General features: G+C 45.1%; 1 protein-coding gene across 18 annotated transcripts in view; it reads left to right on the top strand.

Annotated features, from left to right (window-relative positions):
• Positions 1-3,582: 3,582 nt before the first annotated feature.
• The window catches only part of cacna1c (calcium channel, voltage-dependent, L type, alpha 1C subunit), a 111,180-nt gene continuing 100,183 nt past the window's right edge, over positions 3,583-14,579 (top strand). For 9 of the 18 annotated variants that reach the window (XM_029825811.1, XM_029825806.1, XM_029825808.1 and 6 more), the window contains exon 1: positions 3,585-4,561. In XM_029825811.1, the coding sequence (XP_029681671.1) occupies positions 4,504-4,561 (58 nt within the window). In that variant the 5' untranslated portion in view covers positions 3,585-4,503. Of the gene's footprint in view, positions 4,562-14,579 lie in introns of all 18 variants that reach the window. The other 9 variants (XM_029825809.1, XM_029825799.1, XM_029825801.1 and 6 more) reach the window with 4 other exon arrangements.

Raw genomic sequence — 14,579 nt, 5'->3', positions numbered from 1 at the left:
TAGTTGCACCTCAGAACTCAGGATCCAGAATTGTTAATCGATTTAGAAAAATCGACCCATGCCTGTCAATCTATGGGCTGCATAATTATATAAAATCGCCATAAACTTTATCACCAGGCCACAACATAGGCAATATTTTAAGGAACTTAGTTATTTTTTATGTCGTTGTCTAGCTCTGCACTTTACATATGGGTCATTGTATGATGGCGTTTGATTTGAGTCTAGGTTGCACTTCCTATTAAAGACAGAAGAGGGCAATATAGCGACGTTTGAAACGACTCATCGCTTAAATTTGCTGCACGATGTTGATTTCTATTTCTGTGGAGTCTATTATGTTGCTGCAGCAAATGAGGAATAGACTTTGGAAGGGACCTTGCAAAATATGAAAAAAGATTACTACATACCTGTGGTTGAGGAGGTAAAGAAATACTTGGATTGCCTTAATAGTCAACCTTTCCTCCACATTTAGTATAAATACGACTTCCAAGTTGAAAAGCATTTTTGCCTCCAACAACGTCAAAGGCAGAACATCAACACAAGTGTAGGGCTTTCAGGATGGCTTGTTCCTGGAATCAGCATCCACAGGGCAGTAATACTTTTGAATGTAAGCGGTATGACCTGCACAAACTGTAATTTACTTCCTAAACCTTACGTTCCACTGCAGAATTGGCAGATACTCAACCAGTCAGGCTTTAACCAGTCCCATACATTCACTTTAGTGTATTTCTAGAATCTAGCCATGCGTGTCTTAAAAAAAACACACATTTATTACTTACATGCCATAGATTTGCAAACATACCTTCTTGTATAAAGGTGTGTGATCATCCCTATAGTCACATTCTAATCCAACCGTTAGCATCTTTCTCTTTTTCTTATTGAAAATAAAATCCTCAAATATCATAAAACAGGTCACAGTGTACGTGCAACCCATCTGGGGCTTCCAATATGGTTCATCATTGCTCCAGATGGGCACATTATTATGAATTCCCCATTTTGGACACTTAATTTAATAACTGGTGTTTTGGTTTATTCTGACTTTTATCCTCAAAGGGAAACTTATTATATTTAATTTGTCTTGCTGTGTTGTTTTTGGTTGCGCATTTGTTTGCCTTTGCATTGGGGAGGAGTAGGAAAATGTATCCTGGGGTATTTTTTTTTAGCCTCTCCTGCACATTTCTTTTCAGTGTTATTGTTTTGATTCTGAAACGTTCTGTATTTTTCTATTGTGCTCCTCGAGCTATTATGAGCACTGTCCTATATGTATATATTTACCTTAGCTGATTAGAAATACCTCATGCATATCTTTATTTGTATTCTGGTACAAAGAGATGAGACGCATGACTTAAAAACCCTTGAGCCATAACTCGAAATTCCACTAACAGCGCCTCAAAATAAAGTTTCTTCATCAAAATAGTGTGGCAGCCTTGATCCAAGCAACATATTAGACATGGTCTCGTGTGAAACACAAGCTAAAATGGAACCTGCAGAGAATTCACCTTGATCTGAACTTTGAGTTAATCCATTTGTATAGAACCTGAACAGAAAACCCGGCCACTTTTAGCGTGAATATAATTTTTAATACACCCATAACGGTCCAACTGCAGATAAATACAGTAAATCCCTCCATAAAGAGGGGATTCCCCTTTGACCAACCAGCAGACTGCTGGTTTCCCACATGGGATCCATTTGAATGGGTTTGTCTGTGCAGAGATTCCCAGAGACCAGAGTCACACACACGTCACACACTTACAAAGGGGTCGGGGACAGCAAATATAGAACAGTCCCAAATATAGGAGATGCTTCGTTTGCGGGGTGGATTACACGGAGCAGTTGTGTATGCAAGTCTATGCATTTGCACATCCCCAGGGCAGACTCGTCTGTTCCCATGACCTGCCCCCCATCCCTCCTTTCTCATATGCAGCCCCTTCCTCTGCCGCTCCTCCCATTCCCTGCCCAGTGTAATCACACACGGGCAGATGAGAAACAAAAGGTTTGCACGAGATGGCTCTTATAGGTCCATCTCCCTGACGATCACCGCAAGGCAGTAATTTGCTGAAAGAAAACAGATTTAATCAAGTACAACACTTGAGGATAATTTCAGTGATTTGCCGGGGAATTTGCTTTTTCTGGTGCTTGATTCGTCGGCTTGTTCCAAAGAGACTCAGCACTTTTATTTCACATGTCCAACAGGAAACTAGTGTTTATGTTGAGCTGTGGTTTTAGTTTAGCACGTTCCTCTGCTACTCACAGGATTTTTATTCATGAAATTTGGATTTTCAACAATCCCCCTCGGCAAGTCGTTTGGTTCTAAAAAGGACCAACTGTCAGTTGTCATCAATGGACTCATTTTTCAGCTGTCTCGCTGTCTTTACTATGTCTGCAGTGACACATGTAGAAAAACCCCCAACTTTAATCTATTACAAGATTGTGGGTGGTGAACAAATGAATACAGGCTGGGTTGAGTCATCAGATTCACCTCCTGATTATAGCCTGCAGTAAGACTGACATGAGGTCTGCATATTATGAAGTTCATATTCGGTGTCAAATCCAATCATATGGGACGGCCGGTGCCATAATTAGAACCTGACAATGCTTCCCCCTAGTTACAGTCCATCCCGAGACCGACTGTTCTGTATTGCGAGACACCGTCACTTTATTTTACGCCTTTGTTTTCTAAAAATGGGACAGAATTTGACATTCGTGTATCTATTAAAAGACAGGGACTGCTTGGAAGAATGAAGCTGTTTTCTCTTTCTCATCAAGCTGGGAAAACTTAAAAGAAAACAGTCCCATTTAAGAACAGAGCGGTTTGCTCCACTCCTCTTTATTTAAGAGCTGATGTTGACTCTGATGCTTTCGTCCCAAGTGAGCTTTATTTAATTGTTGCATTAGATAAGAAAACTGCGTCATGCGCAGAAAAGGATTTTTTTTTTATGTGCTAGGGGTCAAGACAAACGTGGTCTGCACCGCAAAGAACAACAGTGGATCTGTCCTTAGGGGAAAACATCATTATTCAATTATCAAAAGCACTCTGCTAGGTTGTACATTTGGCCTTGCATTGTGTCTCTGAGGTCAGGTTGGTGGTTACGTAGTGTCAGAGAGCAATCAGGTCCGATAAAGCTATAAAAATCAGGAAGAAGTCAGAATTTTGAGGCAGGAAACACAACACGTGGGCTCTGAAATAAGCTTAGGCTGCAGGCTTTGGACCACAAGTTTTGACAACTTCTTTTTTTTTTTTTCTTCCTCTAAGCTAAAACGTGCAGAGGCAGAAATAGAGCAGGTTCCAGATCATTTGACAACATGGCTTTATACTTTACTGGTGTTTCTGAGACGAATGGATGTAGCCAATCCTTTTGTCTTCCCACCCACACACGTGGTGCCATCAACATCATCTTGTCTTCATCGTGGCCATCATCATCGTCATTCTCATCATCTGGTTACCAGTTCAGCCCTGTTGCCTGTGCGATCTACCTCCCTCTTCTGCGCGCGCACACGCACACACAGGCACACACGCGCACGCACATCTGGAAACAGTCAAAGTGTCTACATGTACCGGGAGGGAGGGGGCTACCTCTCCCCCTCTCTCGCCTTCTCTCGGTATCACTGCAGAGCTGAGCTGCAGGGGCAGCAGAGGCAGAGAGAAGACAGAGCTCCAACTCCCGATCAGTGAGACACAGGCAGACAGACCGGCTGACTGAGAGACAGGCACCCAGACTGACACAGACGGCATCACCGGATCGTAATGGACTGGATCAGGACAGAGCAACCAGGCTCTTGATGAGACAGGACAGCCTGGCTTCTGTTTTTTGAGGGGGGACTCTGATTTAGATACGTGGAATAGCCGACAACCCACTGGGAGATTTAACCCCCTGCTACCCGTGATGGAATATTTGCACTCTTTCCATTTCCCAAAATTTCTCCTCTCCTCTTGCTCCCCCTTCTCCCCCTCCACCTCCTCGTCTTCATCCCCTCACATTTTGACACGCTGCTGAAGATGCGCACGAATGCGTCTTTTGCGCACTTCCATCGCGACCGCCACTGACAGCGCCCGAGCTTGGAGAGCTTTTGATATATTTATATTTTAAGAAGCGACGGGAGAGATTGGAGAAGGAGAGAGAAAGAGAGGGAGAGAGAGAGAGACGGAGCGACTGAGGTGTGAATTGAATTGAACGCGGTGCTGGTCTCATGTTTCTCGCCTAGGGCCCGGATGTACCGAGAGATGCACCGGTGCGTTTTCCCAACCGGTTCCGCCGAAAGCTTTCTCTTTTTTCTCGCCTTCACCTCCATCATGGGGATTAGGTAATATTCACTCCACCGGAAGAAACCCTCCCCGTAATTAAGAGTAACGGAATACCCAAAAACTGTCCGCGTCAGACAGTTCTTCATTTTGCCCCCCTCCTTTATTATTATTTTTTTATTTGTGGGACCTTTCCCCCCTCTTCTTTTCCCTCCTTCTCTCCAGCTTGTTCCATTCAGCCGCAGGGATAACGCCGGACTATATTTATGGTAAATGAAAGCAAAAACATGTACATCCCGGAGGACACCCTTGAGAACCATCAAGGTACGTGGTGGCTTTTTCCTACTGATATCTGGAAAACATCTTTCAACTCTGCATGAGAGGGGGACGGAGCTGGTGGGAGGGATGGAGCGAGGGAGGGAGGGGGGAGATGATCTGGAAATGGGGATGGGATGGGGGAAAGAGGAGGTGGGAGAGAGAGAGAGAGAGGAGGGGTGAGGTAGGGGAGGCGGAGGGGGTGTTAGCGCTCCTCAATTTCAACAGTTTGACAGATGCAGCACCCTTTCCTCCACTTTCCCTCCGAGTGCAGCGTGATTTGTTGAATCCCTCCAGTGAACTTGTGCCGTAATCACGCAACACGGCTGCAGGTACAAGCGCGGAATAATATGGCCGAGGCCCCTTTTCTCACTCGATGTTGCCCACACTTCTTTGACAGGGCTGCCCGTCATAAACTGTGGCATAACGCACAGACGGTGGTCATTTTCAGATGACAGACACTTGTAGGCGGGGGCCCCTTAAAGCCCCTTTGCCCGAAAGATTTCGACAGCAAACATGTCCGTGCACATTATTTGTCCAACAAACGCTTTGGCAAATAAACTAAATCGCGCGCACTGGTTTGCGTTCTGTTGGTTTTATATCACAGATCAACACCGACACGGGGGGATTGAGACACGCGCACTCGATCGCCATCGATATTCCTTTCGTCTATAATCAATAGTCGCATTTGTCACGGTTTAATCTCGGCATCTCGCAGGGCTCCTTAACAGAGGAACCGCGCAGAAATGACAGGTGGCTGCAGGAGGGCCTGCAGGACTCAGAAATTGGTCAATTTTGTGCAGTTTGGCGGACAGCAACAATCGGATCCGTGGCCAAGTTCAACACGACGACTTGTGAACGACATGACAACTTGTAACAAAAGCAGCAACCCCCCCACCCCCCCGGGCGAAACCCCGAACCGATTTTGCAGGGAGCAAATGGTGTGTTTGCATTGCGCAGTATTACGCGTCGCTTCTTTCCTTCCACCCACGTTGCAGAGAGAGAAGCCCAGCAATGCTTGATGGTTTGTGACCAGCCAGAGCCTGGTAATTCGGGCGGGGGGGGGGGGGGGGGGGGGGGGGTTATTTATCCGATCACAGTTATCATCTCCCTGAGCATCATCATCATTGTCGTCGTCGTCCACTTCTATCACAACCACATACCTCTCTGCCTTGGCGACAGGTTCCATAGCAACAGGGTATGAGACGAGGGTGGCTGTGAGAGTGTGCTTGTGTGTGCGCGCGTGTGTGTGTGTTGCAGAAGAACACTGACAGTTTGTACCCAAGATCAACTAATCATGGTTGCACAGTATCGCAAGTTGGCACCACATCTATCACCATTTGACTGTCTGAAAATGTTTGTCCCTGTATCTTAATTTACCTTGATCGTGGTGTCATCTTTGTCTAGTGAATACAATAAATGCAATATTTTAAACGTATTTCCTAAAGGAGAGGACATCAAAACCAACACAAACCATCTTTTTGCTGAGGGGTGTGTCAAGCCAAAGGAATTAAAAGGTCACTGGATCTCCTTTATCTATCTCATCCAGTGATTAAAGACATGGCTGGAATAGTGAAGTCAAGCAGCACAGAACAGAACGGCAATGTTTTCTTCAGCAGTGTATTTTAAATAACACTTACCTCAGCTAAGTTTGCGTCCTGCGAACCTGAGGCAGACATCCGCGTGGGTGGTGCTTTCAGAACCACGGACAGCTCATTCATCATGGCTATATTGACACTTGCATGACAGCTGTTGCAGAGTTGCAAAGAGAGACATCAGTGCCACCGACTCTCCACGTGCTGCCTTACTTTAGTAATTCATATGCTGCCCATGTATTTTGCAAGACATCTCTCTTTCATACAAGCATTCTCACTCTCTTGCACGTGTTAAATAGACTTGTGCACCTTTTGCTTATTTAGCGAGGACACACGATGAGTCGCCGGCCAAATTCTGTAGGAAAGAAGGAAACATTTTGATAAGACCGGTTATTTTCCCATCTTTACCGTTGCTCTGTGATGCTAACGGACTTGATATTATGCATGACTGAACTGGGAGCTCATGTTCAATCAATTATAGCTCATTTAAATAATCTAACAAATGAACAGTGGTGCCTTTCAGACACACAAATTGACAAAAACAAATCACAGATATGTCTTCATGAGATGTGCCCCCCCCACCCCACCCCCCCCCCACACACACACACACACACTACAGCAGCAGTGTAATCAGTGCCTTGATTTTCCCACTAGGCATTATAGCACAGGCCCAATACTCCCCGTAATGATATTAATTGGTTTACAATGGTTGCACTGGAGGGCTGGCCACCTGCCAAATCACTTTGCTCTAATGACCGGATATATTCGCGGATTCCACTGGCGCCACCTCAAAATGTACGTCACATTTCTGCATATGTCTCTTCAGCACTCGGGAGGAGCAGCTACGCTCAAAGCTCTTCAAGAGCACACCGGGAGACCCCGTTTGCGAGATTATGCAGGCGATACATAAATTATGGCGTTTGGGCTTGTGTTTCTTGGGAAGTTTTAAACCTTGAATCTTAAGACTGGTTCCTGTGGAGGAGAGGATGTGTCTTTCAGGAAGTGTCAGTGCCAAGTTTATCAAGTTTATACCAATGGACCGTGTCATGGCTCCCACTTAAGGATGCTACTTAAGAGCGGCTGTACTTTACACCACCTGAGAGACACATAGGACAAGTGGACTGGAGGTAATATAAGAGAGCAGAATGAGACGTTGTTTAAAGGAGGCAGGTGAGAACGATGGGAGAGGTGCCGATAGCGAGGAGGAGTGGAGAGCAGCGATCAATGGAAGTGCAGGGACCGAGAGGCGCAAATGGAGACAGAAAATACTGACCTGTATGAGAGGAGTGCAAGAACACAGTGGCGGAATGAACAGAGGGATTGCTGGCAAGAAGGAGAGAGAGAGAGAAGGAGGGGAAGAAGAAAGGGGAGGATTATCTGTGACTCCTTCTTGCTTAAGCCTCTGGCTGTGTATTGAAAATCTATCCAGAGGCTGTCCTCGGCTCTTAATGCTATCAGGCCTCAGTCTTCATTCTGCTGGGACAATATACCAACACACGCACACGCGTGCGTGTGTTGGTATGTGTGTGTGTGTGTGTGGAGGTTGGGGGGGGGGGGGGGGGGGGCAGTGAAAGAGAGGCAGAATGTTGTAGCGATTGACCACCTGCCCCAACGTATTGTCCTTGCTTGGCTGCCTCCGTCTTTGAGTGTGTCTCCAATAAGTTCACTTTGGACATGTGCTTATGATGCATGTCTCTGTACACACACCCACAGACACACACAGACACACACATGCCCCAGCTCATGCCCCCCCTCTATCTAGGCCTGAAGTCCTCTGATGATGAACCAAACATTTGTATGATGTGGATCCGTTTTCAAACTCTTAAATTCAATTTTTTTTGCTATTGATTATCTTTAATTACTGCTGTGATCTCACAGCAACACAACATAATTTCCATCACGAAGTCGGAAAACATAATTATCCATTATCACACCCAAACTCAACCTTCTCCAAAGATGAATGTCATTTTAATCAGGTTTAGTGCTTTAACGTCTTGCATAATGCTGCGGCCTTCTTGCCGTAATTGTTTCATTAATGTCATTATTTCAAAACACACTACAACCTACAGAGGATTCGATTGTTGTGATTGTAAGAGTATAAAATTATGTAACACCATCCGTCCACGTTGTTAGTATGTGCACGGCAGTTTATATAATTCACATATTAATATTTATCAGGCCTTCTTGAACCCAAATCTAATGCATAAAAAGGCTCATTCGTTTTTGCAGATATCAGGTTTGGTGGCGCTCCGTTCTCTGCATTACAGCCATGTCACCGTCTGAGCGTGCACGTGTGTGATAGAAGCTTGCAAACAGATGAAAGTAGTGAGCGCTGTATTATTCATGCCCGGCCATGCATTCTTCCCTTCTGTCACTATCTCGAGTGTCCTTCTTTTGCTTTCGGTCTCCCGCAAATTGTCTATTCTCCCTCCCTCCTCCCTCCTTCTCTCCCTCCTTCTATCACAAGCCATTAGTTCATTTGAAGGTTTATCGTTCAGTGAGATTGCATTTCCTTCCCCCCTATGAATTAATCAGTCCATCTGCCCGCTTTTGCTGTAACCATCCTTAGCATTTGGAGGAGATGTAACCACAGAAAAGCCTGATGTAAAACCCCACTTATTTTTCCATTTTGGAGCTGTGGTTGCGAGATAAACGCACAAAAAGTTTACAGACTCGCTTGTGTTCTGCGCGTCGAAAGCACCACGGGAGACCCACGTGCGCGCCCGTGTCACATGGGTTATGCAAGCGTGAGTTGCCATAGCGGTGAATGTCAACTAGCTGATTCTGAATAACGACTTAACAATGACGGCAGAAGGACGGACAGGCACCAGAGAAAAGCAGTTTGGGGCTGATCAAAAGCTGAGATGCACCGTTTTAACGTTGGTGGCGCTCGAAAAGCGCGTTCCCAAAATTGCTGTATTCGTTTTATCGTTTGTCCTCCGCATCACTTATTGTGAAATGAATCCTCTTGAAGACAATAGCGGATGCGGCTCCAACAGCCTCCTTAAATCATATCAACGATCAAGGATCCTGCTAATGATCCCACTGACTTTGATTTTACTCCCTTGACACTTGACAGCTTTTTTGTTCACGCAACTTTTTCTCCGTCCTTCTAAGCGCTTACGCCTCGCAGGAAGTGGGTTTTGAAGCGAAAGCGATGTACAGCGGTCTTTCTCGTCTACCACTGCGCCTGCACTCACACCCGGCGCCGAGCATCACCCCTGGAAGGCGACCGCACCCCGGAATGACAGATTAGAGCGGAGTGATGTGGCTCCGAGGGTTTGCTTCTCCTTGTTGGTGTTTTCTGCCTCTGGGGGTGTGTGAATGCGCAGTTACTTGGGCACTTCCCTCTGCGAGCACATCTCGGGCCGAGAGCTGTCAGGTCACTCCTCACAGCTAAGAATCATGGGTAAGAACACACCTTTTGTGTCGCCCGGGGGCAGGGAGCACATTCTGTTGGGTTCCCTGTTACGCTCCCAGACAGGAAAAGGCCACTTCAGCATAAAAGATGCAGTAAGAGTTGTTTAAAAATACAGACAGCTTAGAAGACAAGAGTCTCTGCAAAGTCTCACCCTGTACTTACATGGATGCACGAAACTTCCAGCAATCATATTTTAGAATGCTCGCATCTGTCTCCAGAGCTACATTTGACGTGCTGACATTTATGCCTGCTCTGTGCTTTGTTCTGTTGATTTCTGATCAGAACTTTTCAACACTTCTGGCCCACATCAGGAGGAAATATTAAAGGGGAAATCACACACCCCTGGAGGTCTCTGTAACATCTGACGCTGCCTTTTCCTGTCACTCTCACGGATTCCTCACACACTCACATTTACCTGCTTTAAATTGGCAGGGAAGGAGTTGAAAAATCCAGTTCAAATTTCTAATATATATTCTGTCTCTTTCCCCTCCAGTCTCTGCTGTTTCAGTATGTTCTTTGTGACTTTCTTCTTTTTTTATTGTTTATTTTAAGTTACCAGGTCTAGACTGGAAAGGATGAAGTTTGATAGATTTCATTCTTTTTCTGAAGGCCTTTGTTCATTTTCTTTTATGGCTTCATCTATACTTTATCTTTCTTGAGATTTGCTAGTTGTGTGTAGAATCTAATCCATTTCTTCTTTTTCTCATCCGCTCATCGGGTGTTTCTTACATTAATAAGGATATGGCGTTCCAGGATGGAATGACCCAACTATATAGGCCATGTGAATGTCCTTGACTGTCTATCAGAAAAGAGAAAATGTGTGTGTGTGTGTGTGTGTGTGTGTGTGTGTGTGTGTGTGTGTATCCCTTGCCATCCTATCTACGTATCTAGGCCAGTCTTGATGCGTGTGCTCCACAGACCACTTCCCAACAGACCACACTGTGTGTCTGTGTGTGTGTGTATGCGCATGCGCATGCGTGTGTGTAGGTGTGTGCATGTGTGTGGAGATCAGTCCACTTCCCAAAAGACCAGACTCACTTTCACACTCTGGAATCATAATGGCTAAAACAGGCCTGTTACAGGACAGCTTCAACAGTGTTTGTGCGTGTGTGTGTGTGTGTGTGTGTGTGTGTGTATTTCCATCTCCTGAGCCATGTCTTCCTGTCCAAAAAAAGAAGGGGGTTAAATAAGAAGCTGGTTTAACTGTGTCGTTACTTTATTCCATGGCATCTATTCCCTTGTTTTGGAACATGGAGACCCCACAGCGCCTTCATCAGAGAGACTAATTAAACTGGGGAGCAAACTAACTGGTTAGAGCGGGATTTTAAGCGACCTCACGTCATCAATCGGACGGTCCTTCAATCTGTCCAAAAAGGAATGCACATATGAGCATCGGTGGTTCATGTCAAAGTCACCTGGCTTGGAAATTCTCTCCATTTCAGCTGAGTGAAGGCAGATAATGGGTGTGGCAAAAATAACCGTGGCTCTTCCTCTCTTTCTTTGTATTTCTTTCACTTTCTCTCCGCTCCTCGTCTGCACGCTGTATTTCCCCCCCCCAGGCATTTTCTTCCACTGTCTCCACCCTCTAGACAAGCTCCTCTTTGCCTCAGTGATCCGTATTCCAGATCAATAAATCTGAGCGCGAGAGAGAGAGAGAGAGAGAGAGGGAGAGAGAGAGATGAAGTGGGGACGTGACAGTTTTTGGGGGATTGGCCTGGCGCCTGTACTGATGTCACCAGAACAGGGGGCGTGACATTGTCTGTTGTCATGTCAACCAAAGAGACTCCTGCTCATGTAGGGACGGATAAAAAATGGGATGGAGGGATGTAGCCGTGTTCCATTTATCATGCGAAACAAACGCAGACTTTCTGGAACGCTGTGTCACTCGTGCGATTGAAGCCAGTTTTCACGGCACGGTGTCACAGCTCTGTGCGGCGTGTGATGTATAAAACGAGATGCGGCTTGAGGAACTTGGCTCCATCTGTCAAAAGACTGGAATTGAATTACAGATCTTTGGTTTGGGCTAATGAAGCGGGCAGGGATCCACATTAGTGACACTATATAACCTCAGCAATAAAGATTTGCATAACTTATGAGCGTCCATTTAAGCTAATAGTCATTACTGTCTCTAATTTATGCCAGCAATGTTGCTATTGAACGCTACCTTTAAATAAAGGCACAGTGACCGACAACATTATGACCAATGGCAAACCCTCACTCTGGTAACCATGGTGATGCCAGATTAAACAAACACAGTGAGGGAGCGGGGAGTTGAGGGAGATGCTCCTCTGTAAGGTTTAGTGTGGCTGTTTTAATCATCTCTGACATCAGGAGCCACTGAGTGCACCTTTAAAGGGACACCTCGCTCGATATCATGCCTCTGATCAGCTTGCATGCAGGATCACCGTCTTTCATGTTCTTCCCTTTGTTTTCTCCATCCTGTCTCCTTGTTGTCCCTTACTTTCCCTCCTTCAGATGGGGCCACCTATCCTGGTTCCCCCGGTGCCTGATAATGAAGTAGCAATATGCACGGGGCCAGTTTCCTCTTTATCAATATTCTTTGCCAATTACCAGAGTCGGGCTATTAGCAGTGACACGGGGAAACCACATCATGCTGCTCGGCCCGCTTGTTGTCGTGCATGTTGCTTCCAGTGGTCACCTTTGTGATTCTTGATAATAAAAAAAATCTGGGTTAAAATGTGTGGATTTTGGATGAGGCAGAGCATTGGGTAACCGGTATGACAACACGGTGAAACCAAATCTGTCAGATGTGTGAACGTTTGTTTCGCAGTGATCATGCTTCCATTTTAGCATCAGGATTTCATGACAAGGTGCCAAAAACCATTACAAACAGGGTTTGAATTGACAGAACCTGCATTTAAGTTAATTTAATTGTGTGTTTGATGATTAAAGGGCTGTTTAACAAAGGTTAAATGAAAGGATGGTGTCAATAAAACATCTAACAGTTACTACGGGGGTAATATCTCCATGCCAGGTTCCTCAGAAAAGCCTTTGTCTTTATAGTCCTCCACCTCTAAATAACATGAGAGCTGAATCAATTTCCTCCCACCAACAAAAGCTTAATGTACCACACGAGTAATAAATATCAAATTTTCCACATTTAACTTATGCTAATCCTAATTATTGCTAGCGCTAACAGCCTGTTGCAACAGCAGGTTGCAAGTGTGGATGAAGGCGATAGTGCTGTCACAGCACAGTAGGGCTGACTGGAGCGCAGATGGTGGAGAACCTCAGGTATTGGTGGGTTTTTCCTGACTTGGGCCAGCAGAAACAAAGAAATCGCTGGTAGTTGTCATGGGATCTGTAATTGAGTGTGTCTTAATATGGCTGAAATTCACTGTAGGAGTCGGGGTGATTAAACCAGGCATATAATTTGTAATAAGATGCAACTTGTGCGGTGCTATGAGCAGGACCAAATTGTCCTGCTTACAGCTGTGTAAACAGAAGAAATACCTATGTGGAATTGACGGCCTGATATGTTTACAGGAAAAGAAAGTGTTGGGAACCACAGTTCAAGTATGAGACGACATAGACCTTGAATGATTCAGGCTTGCGGACTGAATCTGGACTTCATGCCAGAAACACTTGACCTTTGTTTGAAACCGCTGCTTAAATTATTCCAACGGGGCCAAATTTAGACTAAAGCTAGCTGAGCTTGATAGCTGTTTATTCCAACAGTCAAACTGTGGCACATGTGCAACATTGCCTTAATTCCTTGAGGGTTAATCTCCACTGCCGCCGAAATAAACCTCTTCATTCCATGTGTGTGCTTCATGTGTTTGAAACGTACAGTAGAGGTCATTATATATACCCATGATGCAACTGGTCACGCTAATACAAGCTTGTTAGAAGCAAGTTGAAGTTTTTTGCCTGCTCTCGCTCTCTTTCTCTCTCTCTCTCTCTCACACACACACACACACACACACACACACACACACACACACACACACACACACACACACACACACACACACACACACCAGAGAAACTACATTTGAAGCATCTGGCCAAACAAAGCTTTGATCCCAGGTCACATCAAAACCATTTTGAAGACATGGGACAGTCATCTGTCCTCACTCATAGGGTGTGTGTATCCCAGAATCCACCAAGTTTGGGAGAGATAGAGAAAGAGAGAGAGAGAAAGGGAGAGAGGAAGGTACATTTCATTTATGGTAGAACAAAAACGAGATTTTTTTGACTTCAGTTTTCCCCTGCTCACCGTTCCCTGAGAGTGTCAACCCTTTATTGGTGTTTTTATGCTTTCACTTGGCTGCTGTCACTCACCTTGTCTCTGTGCTCCTCTGCTGCCTGTGTGTGTGTGCGTGCGTGCGTGTGTGTGTGTGTGTGTGTGTGTGTGTGTTTGTGTGTGTGTGTGTGCGAGTCCATACCTCAAAGTCAGACATCTGGTGGCCATCAGAGTTACTGTATTTTCGGGACTATATGTCGCTCTGGAGTTTAAGTTGCACTAGCCAAAAAATGCATAATAAAGAAGAAAAATAGATATATAAGTCGCACTGGACTATAAGTCGCATTTTGGGGGAAAATTTATTCTTCTGATTTATTATCTTGAAAGGCAATTAAAAATAATAATGGATTAGCAATAGGGTTACGGTATGCTAACGTAACAAATTCAGCTACATGACCCACAATGAACTGAGCACGTATCTGCTTTGTTAACGTAACATATTAACAGTTATTCAGATAACTATAGCATAAAGAACATCCGGGCAAGTTTACCAAACAATCAAGTCTAACTCCATCGACGAAGCACCGCTTCTTCTTCTATGTCACTAAAGGAACTCGTTCCTCAGGTACACACGCCTAGAGCGCCCTCATGTGGTTGTCAGCATGAAAATAACGAACATGTGAAATTCTGTAATAATGTATTTATTTAACATATAAGTCACTCCGGAGTACAAGTTACACCCCCTGACAAACTATGAAAAAAAGTGCGACTTATAGTCCGGAAAACACTGTAATCACCCAAGCT

Source organism: Takifugu rubripes, chromosome 18 (genome assembly GCF_901000725.2).
Source record: "Takifugu rubripes chromosome 18, fTakRub1.2, whole genome shotgun sequence".
NCBI classification, from domain to species: domain Eukaryota; kingdom Metazoa; phylum Chordata; class Actinopteri; order Tetraodontiformes; family Tetraodontidae; genus Takifugu; species Takifugu rubripes.
Note: the sequence above shows the minus strand (reverse complement) of the source record. Positions and strands in the feature narration are given on the sequence as shown.